General features: G+C 43.0%; 1 protein-coding gene across 1 annotated transcript; it reads left to right on the forward strand.

The window, feature by feature from the left end:
• The first annotated feature begins 782 nt into the window (after positions 1–782).
• Positions 783–13,557, forward strand: LOC115077431 (extracellular calcium-sensing receptor-like). Its single transcript, XM_029579720.1, has 5 exons — positions 783–1,049; positions 1,491–2,321; positions 10,836–11,063; positions 11,670–11,793; positions 12,629–13,557. Exons 1-5 carry the CDS (start codon positions 783–785, stop codon positions 13,555–13,557), a joined length of 2,379 nt encoding a protein of 792 aa, XP_029435580.1.
• Positions 13,558–19,558: the final 6,001 nt, after the last annotated feature.

Consider the following 19,558-nt stretch of genomic DNA (forward strand, 5'->3'; position numbering starts at 1 on the left):
CACTGTTCTAAAAGTCTTCTGGCTGTGTAAGGATGATCCCTGAGGGTGCAGTGCTTTGCATATCTCTGATCTCTGATTTTACTTGGATTCTACTTTACCTTCTATCCCTTTCAAAATGTTGCTCATGAACATATTGAATATAACGGATCCCAAATCTGATCCTTGACGCTCTCGGCATAAAGCTGTTCTCTTTTTTTAAGTGAAGTGCCCCAAGGATCATTTTTGGGACCGTGACCTCTGTGTATTTCTACTCTAAGACTTCTAGCACACATCTGCCTCAGTTTGCTGGATATAAACCACATTGTTTGACTCAGTCAGTTGCTTTTCTTTGTAAATTGAAATTTTCCCCTTTGTAATTTTCTTTCATTGCATTATCAGACTCTCACCTTGTCTTCGTTTAATGATGTCAGAAGCAATTAACTTGCACTTCAGAAATCAGTCAAAGATCTCCTACTACTAAGGATTATCTATTTTTATAATGGTGCAAGACATACAAGTTAGGGTCACAGGTAACTAATTAACCTGCAGCACACTGTTATAGATAGGGCCTGGAACTCCTACTTTCTAATGGGAATTGAGATGAGTAAGCCAAGAATGCAGTTTGATAGAAGACAACAAAAAATGAGATTACAAACTTGGCAGATATAATCTGGAAATCATAACAAAAAAACATAAAGGCTTCAGACAACCAAACATGATTATTACACGCATATCACTGGACACACCACCTGAGTGTGGCATTCTCTTTGCTCCTCAGATTAGACACTAAGGCATATAGTTCGATGCAAGCCTTGGTGTTTTCCATCAACGAAATCAACCAAGATCAAGCCCTCCTTCCCAACATCAGCCTGGGCTTTCAGATCTATGACACCTGCTACTTAATCACTAGAGCTCTGAGGGGCACTGCATGGATGCTGACAGGGCAGGAGAAGCCCATCTTGAACTACCGTTGCCAAAGCCAGGCCTCATTGGTGGCCATCATTGGAGAACGTAGTTCTACATTCTCCATTCCAATGGCAAGAGTCCTGGGACTTTACATGTTCACCCAGGTAAGACTTGGCCTCCTTATCTGAAATCGGCAACTAGGTTAGTGGTATGGCAATAATGGTGGTTGCGAAGACCAAGACTCCTAGAAATACTCATAGACCAATGAACAAGTAAGAAAAATTGAGCCCTTCGGCTTATTCATAAGACCAATTTTACCAATGGCAGAGAACAGATAAAATAAAAGCTGTTTGAGAACAAAACCCACTGAGCTATCTCAAAAGACAGTTCCTTCAAAATGGTCAGACTCCTTTTATTTCCAGGTTCAGATTGTCTCTTGATGCTTTTAACAATAGTTAACATAAAACTGAATAAAGGCACCAATTCAATGATGATGATGATGATGTTAATCTAAATAATATTGGAATTACATAAAATTCTCAGCCTGCTTCTGTTGTAGGAAAACTGACACTGCTTCTCTTTCACTGAACCTTCTGCTCTTTCAGGTAAGTTATTTCTCAACAAGTCCAGATCTGAGTGACAAGTTCCAGTTTCCATCCTTTTTCCGGATGCTTCCAAGTGATAACATTCAGGCGCTGGGACTGGCCCAGATGGTGGCTCACTTCAGCTGGGAATGGGTGGGGCTGCTGTCCAGTCCAACTGACTATGGGACTCTTGGATCGCAGATTTTGAAGGTGGAGCTCTTAAAGCTTGGCATCTGCATTGCCTTTCATAAAACATTCCCAACAGATTCCAAACCCAAGGATCTCATGCTCATCTTTGAGGTGATCAGGAAATCATCTGCCAAAATCATACTTGTTTATTCTTCAGTCTCTTATTTGCTACCTGTTGTAGAGGAGCTATCCAGAGCAAACATTACTGGCAAGCTATGGATTACCTCTCACGGTTGGTCAAGCAACTTCTACTTCATAAAAAGAGAATACACTCATCTTTTGAGTGGCACCATTGGATTTGCAGTTCATGAAGGTGAGATGCCAGGATTCAAAGAGTTCCTCCTCAAACTTCATCCTTCCACATCTCCACATGACATATTTATCAAACCACTATGGAAGGAGATCTTCAGGTGCCAATGGCCCAACTCAGAGAACAACTTGACCAACTTGGATGTCAGCCTACCCATATGCACAGGCGCTGAGAAGCTGAAGGAGTTTAATGGTAAAATTCCACGTGAATTTGACATGAGCGCCAGCTACAATGTCTACAATGCAGTTTATTCTGTGGCTCATGGCCTTCACAACATGCACACCTGCGTGCTGGGGGAAGGGCCCTTCGTCAATCACACATGTGCTGACATAAGGGATTTCAAACCATGGCAGGTAAGAAACAGCAGTAACTGCAATGTTTCCATGGGGAGGACAATTTTCAAAACAATTTACACAGGCAAAAAAGTGTTTTATCTGTGCTAATCATATGTTTGAGAACTGCCTGTCCTCAATGTGGCTAAGTGTCCATGTGCTCATCCACAACACCAGTACTTTTAGCCACAATGAGAGGAGGAATTTCTGGTAGGGTATCATGGGGATCTCTGGGCTTGGCAATCAGGGTTGCCCCGGAGAAAAGGTGCCTGGGAGGCAAGGTTGAGGCATGGTAGTGGAGATTAGAGGCTGTAGAAGAGCCAGGAGAGATACACAGAACAGGAACACAAACTGTACACAAGCAGGACATTGTAGACAGGACTGTGAAGCAGGAACATTTTTAAGCAGGAATGCTGGAACATGAATATAACTGCAGGAATGTTGGGACTAGATACTTAGACAAGAACAATGCTAGGAAATCAGGGCCTGAACAGATAACTATTCCACAGGGCAAACACCAAGAGGATTGTTGGACATTCTGGGTATGCCTTATATACTGCTGGGAATATGGGGAACACCTAATGCTAGTCCAATTGGAATAGTGCAGGGCCATGTATGACTCTCCCAGGAAACAAGACAAATATACCAAGATGCTCGGGAAAGCCAGCAGTCTTTCCAGCCTTGCATCAGGTTCACCAACTGGAAGTCTCAGAATCATGGGTTTAGATAATGTTGATCCTGACATAGGGCAGTGCTTTTGTTTGAAATGACATAGGAAATGTGAACAACAAAGCTTTGTTTATTTCATGCCCATAATTAAGAGGTGATTTAAGAAATTCCTGAACCCCCTTCTATAATAACTTCTCTCAATGGTCTTCCAGAACAAAAAGACCTTTAAGTTCCAGTCTATTTCATTTGTAAATATAAAGACAACTGAAAGCTGCTAGTGAATGGGTACCATGTTATATTCTATTACCCCGCAAGCAACACACAAGAGTAAAGCAAGAGAGACAGGAAACAGACAACAGTGATATAGAACAATCATCCATAAGGTGGCATCAATCTCTAAGCTAACATCTGTAATATCTCCATTTTCTTTGTTCAATGTAAAATGTCCTACAGATTAAAGCTCTTAGAAAGCACTGAGTGTCAATCAATGTGAGTGTAGATATGGCCTTTCTGGGCATGCAGTTGCTGATCTCTGTCTTGCATCAGTGGACAGGTACCTCTCATGCGTGGTCCCAAACCTCCAACAGGTGTGCCTCCCCGCTCAGGGTGTCCATTCATACTGTTCCAGATAGATCCTCTGCTTTCCATACTTGGGCATCTACTTGCACAGGAGGAATTGCTTGGTGCTTTATCTGAGCAGTGTATATTCTGTCCATGGCACCCTTCTGAAGCTGGCTGATCAGCCACTCATAGATCCACATGATTACAGTGATTGAGAGTTCCTTCATTTTCTACCAGATAGAACCAGGGTGTGACCTTTTGCATGCAGATATCTAGCCTCAAATGGTTCATTTGACCTACCGGTAATGATTTCATGTGGAATGGACTCACCAATACTCAACAATGCAGATCCGTGACAGATACATCATAGTTTGACTTAGACCTAGATAACACTAAGATCTGCAAAAGAGTGGACACGCATGAAGGAATGGAAAAAATGAGAAATGACCTAGAAAAACTGGAGAAGTGGTGAAAGATTTGTCAGTTGGGATTCAATGCCAAGGAGTGCCTAGTCAGGCATTTGGAGCACGGCAATTCAAAGGAGTTGCATGTTTTGTGGGGTGAAAGACTTATGTGCAGTTTGTGCACAAACATAAAGGTGATAGTATCTGATGAACTGAATGTGGCAAAGCAATGTGACAAGGTTGTGCTAAGGCTAGAGGGCTGCAATGAAAGACACATAACCAGCAGGAAAAAGGAGGTGACAATACCACTGTATAGATCCTTGGCAAGGCCTCACCTGGAATACTGTGTTTAGTTCTGTATACTTAATCTAAAAAAGGATAAGGACAGAATGGAAGCGGTCCAGAGAAAGGTGATCAAAATGGTGTGGGATCTGCATGGAAAGCCATATGAGTTGAGATTGGAGGACATATTAATATGTACATCCTAGCAGAGAGAAGACACAGGGGAGAAATGAAACAGACATTCAAATTCTAGAAAGAAATTAACAATGTGCAAAAATCAAATCTTTTCCAATGGAAAGGAGGCTACAGAACTAGAGGTCCCGATATGGAACTCTGAGGGGAAAGACTGTCAGAAAATACTTCTTCACAGAGAGGGCATTGGAAGCATGGAGTGCCCTCCCAGAAGAGGTGGCGAAGACGATATTGGTAATGGAATTAAAAAGGACGTGGGACAAACACAGAAAATCCCTGCTGTCTAGAGAATGGAAATGAAGAATTGGGGTAACTTTACTACCAGACCTAAAATTCACATTTCTGCTTGGGGGTAGCCTGCACGGAGCAGCAGTTGTATTACCCTTAAAATAATAATAATTATTATAATTTCAATTTGATTTCTTTTTTTTTAAAGAACTTGCTGGGCAGACTGGATGGACAATTTTGCTCTTTATCTGCCATCATGCACTATGCTACTATGTTACTTGCCTCTTGTGTCACAGCTTTTCTAATACACCTTGTATCACACAGGGCTACTGGCAATGACGTCTTTAGTCTCATTCACATTCTCGCTGTGCTGGATCGCAATCTATGCCTTCCATTGGTTTGTTTCTCCAATGTCAATGTCTGTGTCTAAGTTTCTATCCCTGAATAGCCAGTATTACATTATGGTAGTTGGCACTTCTTCCATCTTCTCCGGCCAACTATTCAGGACCACAAATTTCAATACTTGCACGGTTTCATCTCCTGCAGTGTGCTGTATGATGTGACGTAGACTCTGGTCAGTGACATTCAGACAATCTGCTTGATTTTACATCCATAGTTTGTGGAATATTCATTATGGGGTAGGTAGGTTTTAAAAACATACACGTGTGCATGCATGTTATTAAATACGGGGTGGAATGCGTAAGGGGGAGGTTTGAAAAATGCAATTTTCGTGCGGCAACGCATCGCGGTTTTCCCCAGTTCCCTCCCAGTCCGCTCCAAGTAAGGAGCAGACTGGGAAGGAACTTCCCTATCCCCCCTGCCCATTCTCCCTCCCCCTGTTCTCCCTGACCCCTTAAGAGGCCCTATCTTTTTTTTTTTCCCTTTGTTTTAGAACTTACCCCAACTCCTTAGCTGGTGTAAGTTGCTCATGCCGGCAGGCTGTCGGCGCACGATCCCCTGGCACAGCGGCAAATGGCCACTGTACCGGCTGCCTCCAGCTCCATCCACCCCACTCCCTGGACCGCCACTTTTCTTCGGCCCGGCTCTTGTGCATGTAACAAGAGTTATGCGCGCAGCTGGCCATTTAAAATTGGGCCGTATGTCTCTAACTTTATCCAGGTCTGCTTTCAGTCCTTGTGAGGACAAGATGTGACCATGTAAGCAGAATCCTTCCCCTTAGCTTCACCTGCCTTCATCAATCCATTAGGGCCGATAGCTTTTCATCACGGTCATACTCTATTTCCTAATCAAAGTCCACCATAGCCCATGAAGAGGATGTCATCTACTATTGACTCAATGCCACTGAATCCTGCTAACAGTTTGTGCTGCTTATGCTGATACACCTCTGATGCTTTCAAGACTCCAAATGGTAGTTTGATGGTAGCTGCACAACTCTTGCTAAACTTTCCTCTTGTAGCAGAGGTTTTGGGGTATTTTTACATTTTTAAACCCTCCCTATCTGTTTATTCCCCTATTTTCGGATTGGTCTTGCTGAGCTATAAATATTGATTTGAGCATGCTCAGAGCAAGTTATCTGTTTGGTTGGCCTTTAGTCCAGTTGGATTTTGTTTCAAATTTCACAGTTTTGAGAAAGTAAGCTTTTGGAGCTGCCCCAGTAGGCTTCACAGTCTACAAAAAGGGGACAGTATCTTATATCTTAAGGAACCCTCATAGAGAGTTGGATGACTTTTTGAGTCTTGACCAGTTCCCCTCCAGTAGGGCATATCTACCTGCTTGAAGGGACTGGATTGTAGTTTGTTCATTGCCCATTTAACAGTGGGGCTAAGCATTTTTGTGAGAAGTTGAGGAATTCAGAATTTTGAGGAGAATTTTTTCTGATTTTTCTTCACTACTAGTCTATGCCAATTGAGGAGGAGAATTTCCCTATCCTCTATGGGGAAGGAATTTTGGATATTGCTTCAGAGTCAAAGAGAAGAGTAGAAAGAAAAAAAAAACAATGGATAAAAAAACAGTTCTGCATAGTTGGCTCATGAATAAAATGAGAAGCTTGGGAGCAGACGCCAAGGTAGTGGAGTAGATTGCAAATTAGTTGATTGACTATTATGCATGGACCAGGAGAGGGGCTTTGGGGTAACAGTGTGGCACATTTAAAACTAATCGGAGAAAGTTCTTTTTTACTCAACGCACAATTAAACTCTGGAATTTGTTGCCAGAGAATGTGGTTAGTGCAGTTAGTATAGCGATGTTTAAAAAAGGATTGGATAAGTTCCTGGAGAAGTCCATTACCTGCTATTAATTAAGTTGACTTAGATAATAACCACCGCTATTACTAGCAACGGTAACATGGAATAGACTTAGTTTTTGGGTACTTGCCAGGTTCTTATGGCCTGGATTGGCCACTGTTGGAAACAGGATGCTGGGCTTGATGGACCCTTGGTCTGACCCAGTATGGCAGGTTCTTATGTTCTTAAAGGCAGTGAAGCAATCTGACAAGGCAATAGCTAAAGCTAGAAGGATGCTGGGCTATGGAGAGAGAGGAATAACCAGTAGGAATAAAGAGGTGATAATGCCCTTGTACAAGTCCTTGGCGAGGCCTCACCCACAGTACTGTGTTCAATTCTAGAAACCATATCTCAAAAAGGATAGAGACTGAATGGAAGCAGTCCAGAGAAAGGTACCAAAATGGTATGGGGTCGATACCGGAATGCTTATGAGGAGAACAGGTGCAGGGGAGATATGATTTAGACTTTCAGATACCTGAAAGGTGTTAATGATACATGAATTTCAAAACTTTTACATTGGAAAGGAAGCTGTAGAACTGGGATCATGCAATGAAATTCCAGTGAGGGACAACTCAGAACCAACATCAGAAATATTTCTTCACAGAGAGGGTGGTGGATACCTAGAATTCCCTCTCAGAAGAGGTGGTGATGATGAAAACATTAATGAATTCACAAGGGCGTATGATAAACACTGCAAATCCCTAGAGGCTAGAGGTTTGAAATTTAGAAAAGGGTGCATAGGGGTAACCTGCACGAAGTGTCAGTTACTACTCTCAGCAGAAGGCATTGAGTTAACTGCATGGAGCAACAGTTACCTCCATAAATAACTTGCTGGGCAGAATACATGGACTATTCGGACTTTATCTGCTATTATTACTTTGTTACTATTTTATGTTACTATGAAACCAGAGCACTAGGGATTTTAATTATTTTGTTGATGATGGAGATGTTTGTCATTTTAGAATGGATTCTATTCTTTAAGTTAAAGAAAACCTGATTTTTGCTGGACACCATCCCAGTCTGCTGTATGAGTTTTTCCATATGGTTCCTGGCTGCTGAAGAATACTATCAGTTAGTACTACCACCATACACCATCCAGGGCCACGGAGGCTAGACCTCCTCCCTTCCGGTGATCCCCTACACCCACGGCTGAAGGCTGCTGTTACGGAATAGTGATTGATCCGGACGTAAAGATTGGCCCTGGTACTTTGCAGTAGGCCCCTGCATTATGGATGCCCAAACCAAGATGGGGTTACAGTAATTGAGGGGGGTTCAGAAGATTGCGATGAGACTGCTTTTCTCATCTAACTTACATTGCAGAAAAGCTTCCCGAGCATCAACAAGCATAGGCACTTGAGCCTTAGACAGCTTGGGCCAGATTTTCAAAGGGGTATGCGCGGGGGGCGTGTTGGGGGGCGTGTCACGGCCGGTGCGTCATCGGGGGAGTGGCCGTGGCCTCCGGACCAGCCCCGGGACTGGACCCTGATGCGCCGGCGGCCAGCCCAACGTGCGCAAGTTACCCCTGCTTTGAGCAGGTGTAACTTGTACAACAAAGGTAGGAGGGGATTTAGATAGGGCCGGGAGGGTGGGTTAGGTAGGGGAAGGGAGGGGAAGGTGGGGGGAGGCCGAAGGAAAGTTCCCTCTGAGGCAGGCTGCGCGGCTCGGCGCGCACAGGCTGCCGATTTTGGGCAGCCTTGCGCACGCCGACCCCGGATTTTAATGGATACGCGCGGCTACGCACGTATCTATTGAAATCCCGCGTACTCTTGTTCACGCCTGGTGCGCGAACAAAAGTATGCGTGTGCGCACATTTATAAAATCTACCCCCTTGTGTAAGACATCTTCAAGTGTTAACATCTTGTGGTGAGATCTCCTCAGTGCTAGGTTTAGAAACTTTGGATCAATACAAATCCTCAATCTTTATGGCTTCCTTACTACAATCATGTTAGCTATCTAGTCAGTCAACTCAGTCACCAAAGCAATTATCAGCCTTTTGCCTATCCAGCTATGCTTTTAACCTTGGCTTTATGGCAGCTGGCATAATGCGTGGAACACATTGGATTGGTGAAATACCGGAAGTTCATAATGACTTCTGGAACAGATTCCACTGGTTCATGAGATATATCATCATATACATTGATCAGCTATTGTTTCAAAGTGTGCACTCCTTGGCTATAACAAGAACTAGTTTATCCTGAATCAGTTCATCATTCAGTGCGCCATACTCACACGTCACTGCATTATCTCTCAAGTTGTCAATGGATTCACCACTCCCTTGTTTACAGCAGCTCAATATATATCTTTTATATATTACATTTTTTGCAGGCGTGAAGGATGGCTTTTGTATCCTCTCTCTATTCCTCAGTAAGACTCAAATTGTGCTTAGAAACATAGTGGTATTCAGTACCCATCACCCTCTTCAGTGTAGCTGCCTGGACTTTGGCTGACTTCTTGCCTGTGACTAGAGCGTAGTCTTTAAATCCAGTAAAGAAATTTTTGCAGTTGCTACTTAAATCACCACTAACCATGTTTTGTTTTGTTTTTTTGTTTTTTTTTGGGGGGGGGGGGGGGGAGAGGGCAGAATGCTGTTTGCAGCTGCCATAATGCAGAACTGCTTTTGTTTTATTTTAAGGCAGACACTGGGATGGGGCGCCATAGGCGTCCCACTCCCACCAAAAAGCAAGAAATGGGAAAATACATGGCCCCCTACCCATGAGATACCAAGATGAAAAGAGATATGTTGTCTAACCAAAAAGGAAATGTTCCGGCTGTTGTTGGACACCATTGCAGTTCTCCAGTTTTATTGCAGGTTATGCTGGCAGCTGCAGTTCCAGCTCCTTAAAAATAAAAAGTAAAAACACAACTCAAAACCTGACAAGGAGAAGGGGAAGCAGTATCCTTGGCAAGAGGGGTTTCGTGGATGCTCCCATTTCCTCAAGGTGTGACTTCAAGGCTCATGGAATCGGGACAGCAACTCCTCTCACTGCTCCTGTATGGACCTATCAGGCCGCCCACTGCCCCAAGAAAAGCTCTCATGCCTCATCATCCATAGGAGGGCACATGAAATCCTAAGCCACTCAATATCACTGCAAGCCTTGCCGCCTGTTTCTGAGCCCACTATCATCCGAAAACTCTTATTACAGATGTAGGGAAGCGGTGCAGGATCAGATACTTCTGACACCATGATCATGTGTACAATTAAAGTGCTAGTGAACGGGTGACATGATATATTACCCAGCAGGTAACGCACAAGGTTGATGCAACAGAGATAGGAAGTAGAAAATATTGATATATAAAACAATTATCCATAAGGCAGCATTAATCTATAAGTTAACATCTGTAACAGAGGCCCCCCCAAGCTCCCACCTCAGCCTTTGTTGCAGTTTCAAAGGAAATCAGTCTCACTCTCTCCTCTTCAACTCATTCTCAACATGCTGCATAAAAAAATATAGCAGTGCACCATTCTCTTTCAGTCTGCCGATCCTGCACAGACGCCTCCGCAAGTTGGTGCACATTTTTGAAACAGTGTGGCACTATTCAAAATTGTGCATGTTAAAAACAAAATTAACAAAATAAAACAAAGTACTAATGAAAAGAAAAAAAATATTTCCATGCACATCCCTAATTCCCAAGGATGTATTTAAGTTAGATAGGATTTTCAATTCTGTGTGCTTATTTTTCCCAGCAAAATTCTACCCACAGAAAAAGCAGCTGCAAGGGACCACACATGCTGTGTATTCACAGTATATTTTAAAGAAAAAGTAGAAGCATACTTTAGCTTTCAAAGTTGATACAAACCCATGGGTAAAAAGCACACAGGTTCACACCCATGGGTAAATAGAGGGTCTTTCAGTTACATTAATTTTACCATGATGAAATGAGCAAAATGAGTAACTCTTCCATTGCCTGCCTTCACCATCAGCATGACTGTGATACTGAACATTTTTCACCCCCAGTTCCTACACTACATGAAAAAGGTGCACTTTGTGAACAAGATGGGAGAAGAAATTTACTTTGACAACAATGGCGACTCTCCTGCTGTCTATGACATTGTTAACTGGCAGCCAAGTCCCGATGGCAGCATCCAAGCTGTGAAGGTGGGAAGCTTTGACTCTAGAGCACCCAAAGGTCAAGAGTTGTCCATCAACATGAGCGCCATCCGATGGAATACTCAACACACAGAGGTAAAAACCCACGGAACACAAAGCAAGAGCTGGAATTTTTCCCTGAACCCATGGTGAAGCCTGGGAATATGAAGCCAAACACTTTCAACAGTATCGTGTCTTGAGAAAGCCGTGCAGCCTCCTCCCATTGCTTTTTCCAAGCTCCTCTTACTCATCGTTTCAGCAATGAGGCACCTGAAACTGTGAAACTCAGACAGGCTTCCCATACCTCTTCCTCATGGGATGATGTTAAACGAGGCTTCTTACTTCCCTCTGCTTAACCTCTCTTGCTAGCTGGCATTTCCTTTCTGTAGAATGGACATGCATTCCTGCAGGTTCTTCTGCTTTGCAAAACTCTACTTACATGGTTTGGAGATTTACAGCAGAAACTTTTCAATTTTTTTTGAAATGAGACATGTTTCATGAAATTATGATTGTTGATTTGTTTTTGGCTTCTTTTTTGTAATCTCCAAATTAATTGTAGAGCTCTTATTCAATAAAGATGTTTTACATTGGCTGAGAATGGGACAAATTATACCAGGCAGGGAAATTTTCATGTATAGTCTTTTCAGTATAGCTTAGAACCACAACAGATTTCGTTCTCTTTCTTTCTCCATCCACTCCCAGGTACCGCGCTCCGTGTGCAGCGAGAGCTGTGGCCCCGGGTACAGGAAGGCGGCTCAGCAGGGGCAGCCCCTCTGCTGCTTTGACTGCATCCCATGTGCAGAGGGGGAGATGTCTAACGTAGTAGGTATACAGTGCAGGATTATTGCATTTATTGCATTTTCATTTACATTTATTATTATTTATAAATCACCTAATGCTAAAAGGACTAGGCGATGAAAAAGAGTATAATCATTGGATTTCATATAACTGAAAAGAGGACAATTTGATATCCATTCATAATGCCTTTATGACCTCAAAATAGATCCATGATCTATTCGTGTATGAATGACCCACTCAATTCAAAAACAACTAGAATGTCACTAAAAGAGATTCCTGATCCATTCAGAAGGTGGACATGAATGAAACCTCTAGTCTTAAAAAGAAGTAAAAAAAATTTAGTCAGAGTTAGGATGTACACAGGATGTCGTTAATGGCACCCAAGTAGGGGAATGAGTTCTTTTATCTTAGACAGTTTCTCAGTCATTGTGGCTGTTATCATGCCTGCTGGCTGAGGTAGAAAAGGTGAATGTTCAGCACTAAGCCAAACATTCTCCAGTAATATTCTTAACTGCTGTAGAAATGCCAGGAACGAACGTGATGATTAACAGGCTTCAACCATATTATGCCAGCACTGCAGTGATCTGAGCAACTCCTCCTGCATAGCAGCCATAGCCAAGATAATCAGTACTAATGTATGACTTCACGCAGTCACATGACTGATGTAAATAAATTATAAGAATCAGAATTCCAAATGTATGATCTAGTGGAATACCAAGATATAAACATCATCTCCAACTGATAAGTATTTCCATGATCAGTTTAGAAATATTTCTCTTTGCTTTTCTAGAATGAATTTTTCATCAAGGCAGAGGACAGTCCTCTTACTATTCATCATGAATATCTGATTTTCTAATTTCTAGATTCAACTATCTGTTGGGAGTGTGCAAGTGATCAGTGGCCGAATGAGAGAAGAAGTGAATGCGTCCCAAAGAGAATAGAATACCTCTCCTATCAAGAAATCATGGGAATCATCTTGGCTGTTCTTGCCATTTCCTTCTCCCTCTTCACAGCTGCCATATTGTGGGTTTTCAGCAAGTACCGAGATACACCCATCGCCAAAGCCAATAACCGGGAGCTCTCCTTCTTACTCCTAGGAGCGCTGATTTTGAGTTTTCTTTGTTCTCTGCTGTTCATTGGGGATCCTCAGCAAATAACCTGCTTGCTTCGTCAACCTGCCTTCGGCACCATATTTGTCCTCTGTGTCTCTTGTGTGTTGGCCAAGACCATCATGGTAGTCATTGCCTTCAATGCCACCAAACCCAACAGTAACTTGAAAGGGTGGGTGGGACACTGGGTCCCCATTGTAATAGTTACTGCTTGTACATTTATACAGGTCCTCATCTGTGTCACCTGGCTGCTGATCTGCCCTCCCTTCCCAGAGAAGAACATGAAACTGAAGACAGGCACTATCATATGGCAGTGCAATGAATGCTCGGATGTTGCATTTTGGTGCATGTTGGGATATATGGGACTTTTGGCATGTGCCAGCTTCCTGGTGGCCTTCCTTGCACGCAAGTTACCTGACAGCTTCAATGAAGCCAAATGGATCACATTTAGCATGCTTGTGTTCCTGAGCGTCTGGTTGTCCTTTATCCCTGGCTATCTGAGCACCCAGGGGAAAAACACAGTCGCTGTAGAGGTCTTTGGGATCATCTCTTCCAGTGCAGGGATTCTCGTTTGTATTTTCTTACCCAAGTGTTACATCATTTTGCTGAGACCTGACATGAACACCAGGGAGCAGCTTTTAGGGAAAGGGACAGGGAACAAAAAGAATATAAAAGCTGTTTAGTAACCCATTATATGCCTCCATTCCAAATCAAAAGCTCACTTTCATTAATACAGCTCCAGTAGACATAATTGTCCTGAAGAAAACTGGAAGATTCTGTAGGTTCTGATATATTATCTTGGACTACTCAAGGAAACATAGTACAGGAGGTTTAGAGACCAGACAGATCTCTTTTTTCATATGCGACTCACTCAATATTATTCTTTGCAAATGATCAGATTTAGCCGGATATGTACCGCTTTTTAGACTTCTCCAGCTATCTAACTGAGCAGGATAAGTAGTGTTTTTAGACATACCTGGCAAAGCAGCATTTATTTAGACTTATTCAACTATCTTACATACCCAGATAAGTCCAAAAAGCTCTACTTAGACAGACAATTAGCACTTTCCAGACTTATCCGTATAAATGCCACTATTTATCTGGATAACTCCGAACTTGCACAGCTTATGGTTTTTATGCGAGCATGTTTGCACACATAGGTACTTGAATATTATAATTTGCACTTTTCGTTTGTGCGCAGGTTATAAAATGCTGTTGCAACTTTGTGTGTGCCTATATCCATGCTTATATGGGTGCACGCAAGCTGCTGTGAAAGTTATCCTCCCTATGAGTAGAGCGGGAGTTTAGGTTGGGGGTTCACTAAGATCTCACTGCACCTATAGACTGCAGATTATGCTTGCAAGACTGCTGTACTACATTCGGTCAAAACTGTGGAGCGAGCTACCATTGCAGTTGAGGACGGAAACAGATCTTAAACTGTTTAGAAGGGGAGTGAAAACATGCTTCTTCTCACAAGCTTATCCATAATAATTGTGTGTCGCATGGTTTTAGACTTATTGCAATATCGCATATGGGACTACTGCATAGGAAACTGTCTTTGTTGTGAGTCTAATGTGTTGTTCCTGTATGTTTGATGTGCCTATCTATGTAACTTGGAATCCACATTGGCCACAAAGTCTGGAATTGTGGAATATAAGTTTATAGATAAACAAATAAAAGTTAACGGAACGTACATGAACAAACTATCCTGAGCTTGGAACGTTCCCATGCCCTGAGTATGACACAGTGAGTAGAAACATCTCAACACCATCCAACAAGTAAGATGCATTACCGGTACTTATATTGCATTTGTGCTTAAGCCCCCCAGCGTAATGTAGACTGGCAATTTCAACGTCTCTGTTTCACTTATTTTTTCAGTAATAATTGCAATTCATCCTGCATGGATTGTGACAGTGAACTCAGAAGGAGTCTCGTTGGGGGCCTGTTCACTAACAGAGTGCATTCTAGGTCTGCCTAGCATACACAAAACATAGCATGCGGTATACTAATGGTGTAAAGTGCATACTAAACCAGTCCTTCCCCAGTAGACCCCCATGCTACCAGGTGCATGCTAAAATTAGAGCACACATGCACTTAAAAAAGGCAACATCGTATGCAAATTAGGCTTAAGCAGGTCTGCATGAAATAGCATGCTCTGCTGTCCTCTGCACAGAGCCAGATTAATCATGCCAAGGCCCTCAGCTATGCCACACAGCATTACCAAAGATGAAGCCCTAAGATGAAGGCTCCACACCCTCCACACCCTCTTTTGCAGGGGACTCTCTGTGGCCCTCTGGAACAGAGCCCTGGATGGGCAGATCTCACCCTCTCCCTCTCAACTCAGGAAAAACCGAGGACAGAAAGCAGGTTTTTCCCTTCCCCAAGCTCCAGACTCCTTCATAAAGATGAGAGACTGGATTTCTCTGACTGGATTTCTCTTCAGGTTTAACAACCTGACGTTGACGAACCAGTGTGACACGGCGATAGGCAAATCCAGAAGAATGCTAGGCTGCATAGAGAGAGGAATATCTAGTAAGAAAAGGGAAGTGATAATCCCCTTGTACAGGTCCTTGGCCAGGCCTCACCTGGAGTACTGTGTTCAGTTCTGGAGCCCGTATCTCAAAGGAGATAGAGACAAGATGGAGGTGGTCCAGAGAAGGGCGACCAAAATGGTGGGTGGTCTCCATCGAATGACTTATGAGGAGAGGTTGAAGAACCTGAATATGTATACCCTGGAGGAGAGGAGGAGCAGGGGTGAAATGATACAGACCTTCAGGTACTTGAAATGTTTTAATGATCCATGGTCATCAACAAACGTTTCCCATTGGAAACAATTTAGTAGAACTAGGGGTCACGATTTGAAACTCCAGGGAGGAAGACTTAGAACCAATGTCAGGAAATATTTCTTCACTGAGAGGGTGGTGGATGCCTGGAATGCTCTTCCGGAGGAAGTGAAGACTAGAACTGTGAAGGATTTCAAAGGGGCATGGGATAAACACTGTGGATCCCTAAAGGCTAGAGGATGGGAATAAATAAAAAAGCTTAACCAACATGGAGCGGCAGTTACTACCCTTAACAGAAACGTGGAGGTAATCTGCACAGAGTGGCAGTTACTACCTTGGAAAGCTTGCTGGGCAGACTAGATGGACCATTTTGGTCTTTTTCTGCCGTCTTTACTATGTTACTATGTATGAATCTGCATCAAGAGACAGAGAGATGGGCTTCCTCTCCATCCTCTTACTCTTAGACTTCACCTTCCCGCCATAGTCTTCTCGGGCTTCTCTGAGCAAAACTCAGGACTGAACCACTCTGGCCACTCCTATAGGGGGTGCCATACAGAATGGTACAGTACATTCACTACTTCACTAACCTCAATATGTCCTGCCTTACATTTCTATTTGTAAATTAATGCAAAGGCCATTAGTAAAAAGCACTCGTGGAATTTGACATATGTTAAAAGTTTTAGAATGCAGTTTGTATGGAAAATTATCAGACATCTATCTGAAGGGGCTGTGCAAATGACTCTCCAATCAAAGGTGCTGGTCCAGGGGCAGGGTTCAGATGGGACCCAGAAATTCCACATGGGGATTTTATTTTGAATAATTATTTTGAATAATTTCTGTTTGCTGTAAAGAATGCATGAAATCTGCGCCAATGAGCCACATATAAAAATTCACTTGCGGGTCGCCTGCCATCTCCCCATCCTATCTCAAAATTGCAAGCTACATTTTTTAGAGAGGACAAGCAAAACACATTTTTCACACACGTTTCATGTATCTGGGGCCCTCTTTAATTTTATGCTTCAGACCTAATCCCTGGCTTTGGTCAGTGACCTCTGGAAGGTCTCTTTATTTCGCTGTTCCTCATTTAAGACATAATCATCATTGAGTTTTTAATAATAATTTAAATAATGCAACAATGTTATTCCTTCCACCCTCTGTTCACTGGAAACTTTCATGCCATTTAGGCAGAAGAAAATGCGTCCCATCACTCAGTCCAGACATGGCTCTCCTTCTGAATGATCAGCTTAGTTGGGTTGCAACACAAATCCTAATTGTTAATGAGATTCTCATCATCATTAAGAGCCTTACACATCCCCTACCCTCTGTGAGCCTCAGCTTTGCACCTTTCTGAGTTCATTTTCATAATCTTATGGAGTCAGCAATGATTAACGACTCCCTTCATTCTCCGATGGGATCTAGAAAAAATGAGAGACAATTGCAATTACAGGATAATTCCCTCCGGAGGGAGATCTCACACTGTCAGAGAATGGGAGGAACGAGTATAAAGGCAGGCAGGATCCTGGGGCTGTCACCACTGTGGTGATTCTTCGGGACCTGGGGGGGGGACACACCAGAGACCCTACAAGGATACGGCCAAGAAATATTGATTTCAGGTATTATAGCAACATCTCCCATTTGTTTCTGGTGCAGGTGTTGTTCTGCTTTTGCAGCACGCTTGTTAAAAAGATCTGTTTGTGTGGACGTAATGGCGATTTAAAAATGACAAACAGGATGGCAGCACCTCAAACCTCAATAATTTGGGTGGTCTATAAGGTGCCACCAACCTCCTTGTCATATTTTGCTGCTACAGACTGACACAACCGCCCCTCTGGAAGTTTTGGTAATAGGGGAGATTTGCAGTGCGCACGGGTACTTTTAGGCCACGCACATTGCAATCAGTTCCCAAACTGGAGTAACACGTCTTGTTCACCTTTGGAAATTTGTAGCCACAAAGTCTGAGAGGTGGAAGCGTCCTATGCTTCTCGTACCTGCTGTTTGTGCGCTTGACCGGAGGAGGCGGAGTTTAAAAGCACATTTACTTTTGAAAATGTCAAGTACCCACCCTGCTTTACTCCCTCGACCCAAACACCCTGGCAGGAGCGCCCCTATTTAACTCGGCTACAAGCAAGCGTGTGCTTCCGTTCCATCTCCTTTCAGTCCATTATGGGAAAACCTAAACCTGCTGGAGGTGCCCTCACCTTTGGCATGCGGTGCAGAGCGAGAACAGCACAAATGAGCTAATTGTTTCACAGGGGCTCTAAATTTCTTATCCCAAAATTTGTAAGTTTGGAAATAACAATTCGTCAATAAACCAAACATATATTTTTAAACCTACTCTAAGTTTATAGAGGGACAAAAAGTGCCATCACATGCTGGACCCAGCACTCGAACATACATAAGAGTCAGAGCGGTTGCAATCCTCGGTGCTAATTTTTCAAAGTCTCATCTCCAAAGGTGCTTGAACAGACAAGCGTCACTAATTTCCAACTCAAACTTCTTAAACGTTGAAGAAAACAAGCAGTATTGCAAAAACTCGTTACTTATCTAACACAGCAATGATTCTGCTTCAGGGTAGCCGCTGGGCTCCATGGTCTCTAAATGCCACGGCTGATTCTAAACAAACAAAGGCACGCAGTCGTTACTGTGGAATTATCTAAAGCTAAACGGTCGTGTAGTAACTGATGATGCAAGGATTGGAATCTTTAAAGCCTTTGGAAGGGCAATAGTTATAAACCTGTTCGAGATGATATTATACTGCCGTTAGAATAAATAAGGTGGGAATTAAGGATTCTGACTTGTGATGGGCAGAATTGTAGTGGCATTGGGTCTTTATGTCATGTGTGGTGGCACTGCTGATAATCCAGATTTTCTGGACACAGGTTGGGTCATGGATTCATGAGGTGGAGGGACAATTGCTGCCAGCAGGACCTGTAATATTGTTGCTGAGTTCTTCAGGAGGAAAAGCTCCTTTTCAATTTAGAAAGGGTGAAACCTTTATTAACTACATGATGGTAGCAGTAAGAAGGATAACTGCCCCCTCGAGAAGCTAGGAGACAATTGCTATGGAGTGTGAATGAACTGGAACAGCTAAACCCAAACAATAAAAGAGAAATACTGTAACGTTAGTGAAATTTGGAAGCCATTTCTGGAATGGAATAGGAAGATGGGAGTTTCTGTCCTGATTGACTGAGTATGGCTCCTCTGGATCAATGTTTTCTGTGTTAATACACAGCATTGGACACATTTTCAAAGGGATTACATGCATAAAATTAGCATATATATACCTAAGTAGCTTATGCTCGTGTATATGCAATCTTATAAGCATCACATATACCCACATAGGTTCAGTTCTGCGTGCACTTTTAAATGCACATAAAAGGGGAGGTCTAGGGGATTTCCGGTGCACGGCTAAGTTACGGGCGTAAGTTGCTCTTTTAGAAGAGACTCACACGAGTACATTTGGTGACTTCTTTGCACAATTTTACGCCTGCTAATTATCTCGTGCAATTGATATCAGGTTTGTCTGTTTTTTAGTGATGATTGGGTGGGAGGTCTGTGTGAACTGGGGGCACTTCAGAATTAGGAGGGTCTCGATGAGCTGGAGGACTGGGTGTACTGCGGGCACTTCAGGATGTAGAATTAGGAGGGTCTGGATGAGCTGGAGAAGGACTAGGTGTACTGGAGGAGGAATGGGGAAGCTGGTACTTTCAGTAACGTGCTCATGTTTTAAAGTTCACTGTCTTCCAAGTGTAAATCAGGGTTTTATGTAAGTTATATTTCATTCTGTGCATAGTATATATGCTCCTCTGTTAGGAAAAGTACGTGCTTTCAGTAAATCGCAGCTTTTCATGCGTCAGCAAGCGTACGCGTATTTTATAATCTGCACACACCTGATACGCGC

The sequence above is a fragment of the Rhinatrema bivittatum genome, chromosome 16, assembly GCF_901001135.1.
Source record: "Rhinatrema bivittatum chromosome 16, aRhiBiv1.1, whole genome shotgun sequence".
NCBI classification, from domain to species: Eukaryota; Metazoa; Chordata; class Amphibia; order Gymnophiona; family Rhinatrematidae; genus Rhinatrema; species Rhinatrema bivittatum.

Coding starts and splice junctions, on each gene's coding strand:
- LOC115077431 (XM_029579720.1), top strand. CDS start 783: ATGCAAGCCTTGGTGTTTTCCATCAACGAAATCAACCAAGATCAAGCC. Junction 1,050..1,490: donor GACTTTACATGTTCACCCAG/GTAAGACTTGGC, acceptor CTGCTCTTTCAG/GTAAGTTATTTCTCAACAAG. Junction 2,322..10,835: donor GGGATTTCAAACCATGGCAG/GTAAGAAACAGC, acceptor TTTCACCCCCAG/TTCCTACACTACATGAAAAA.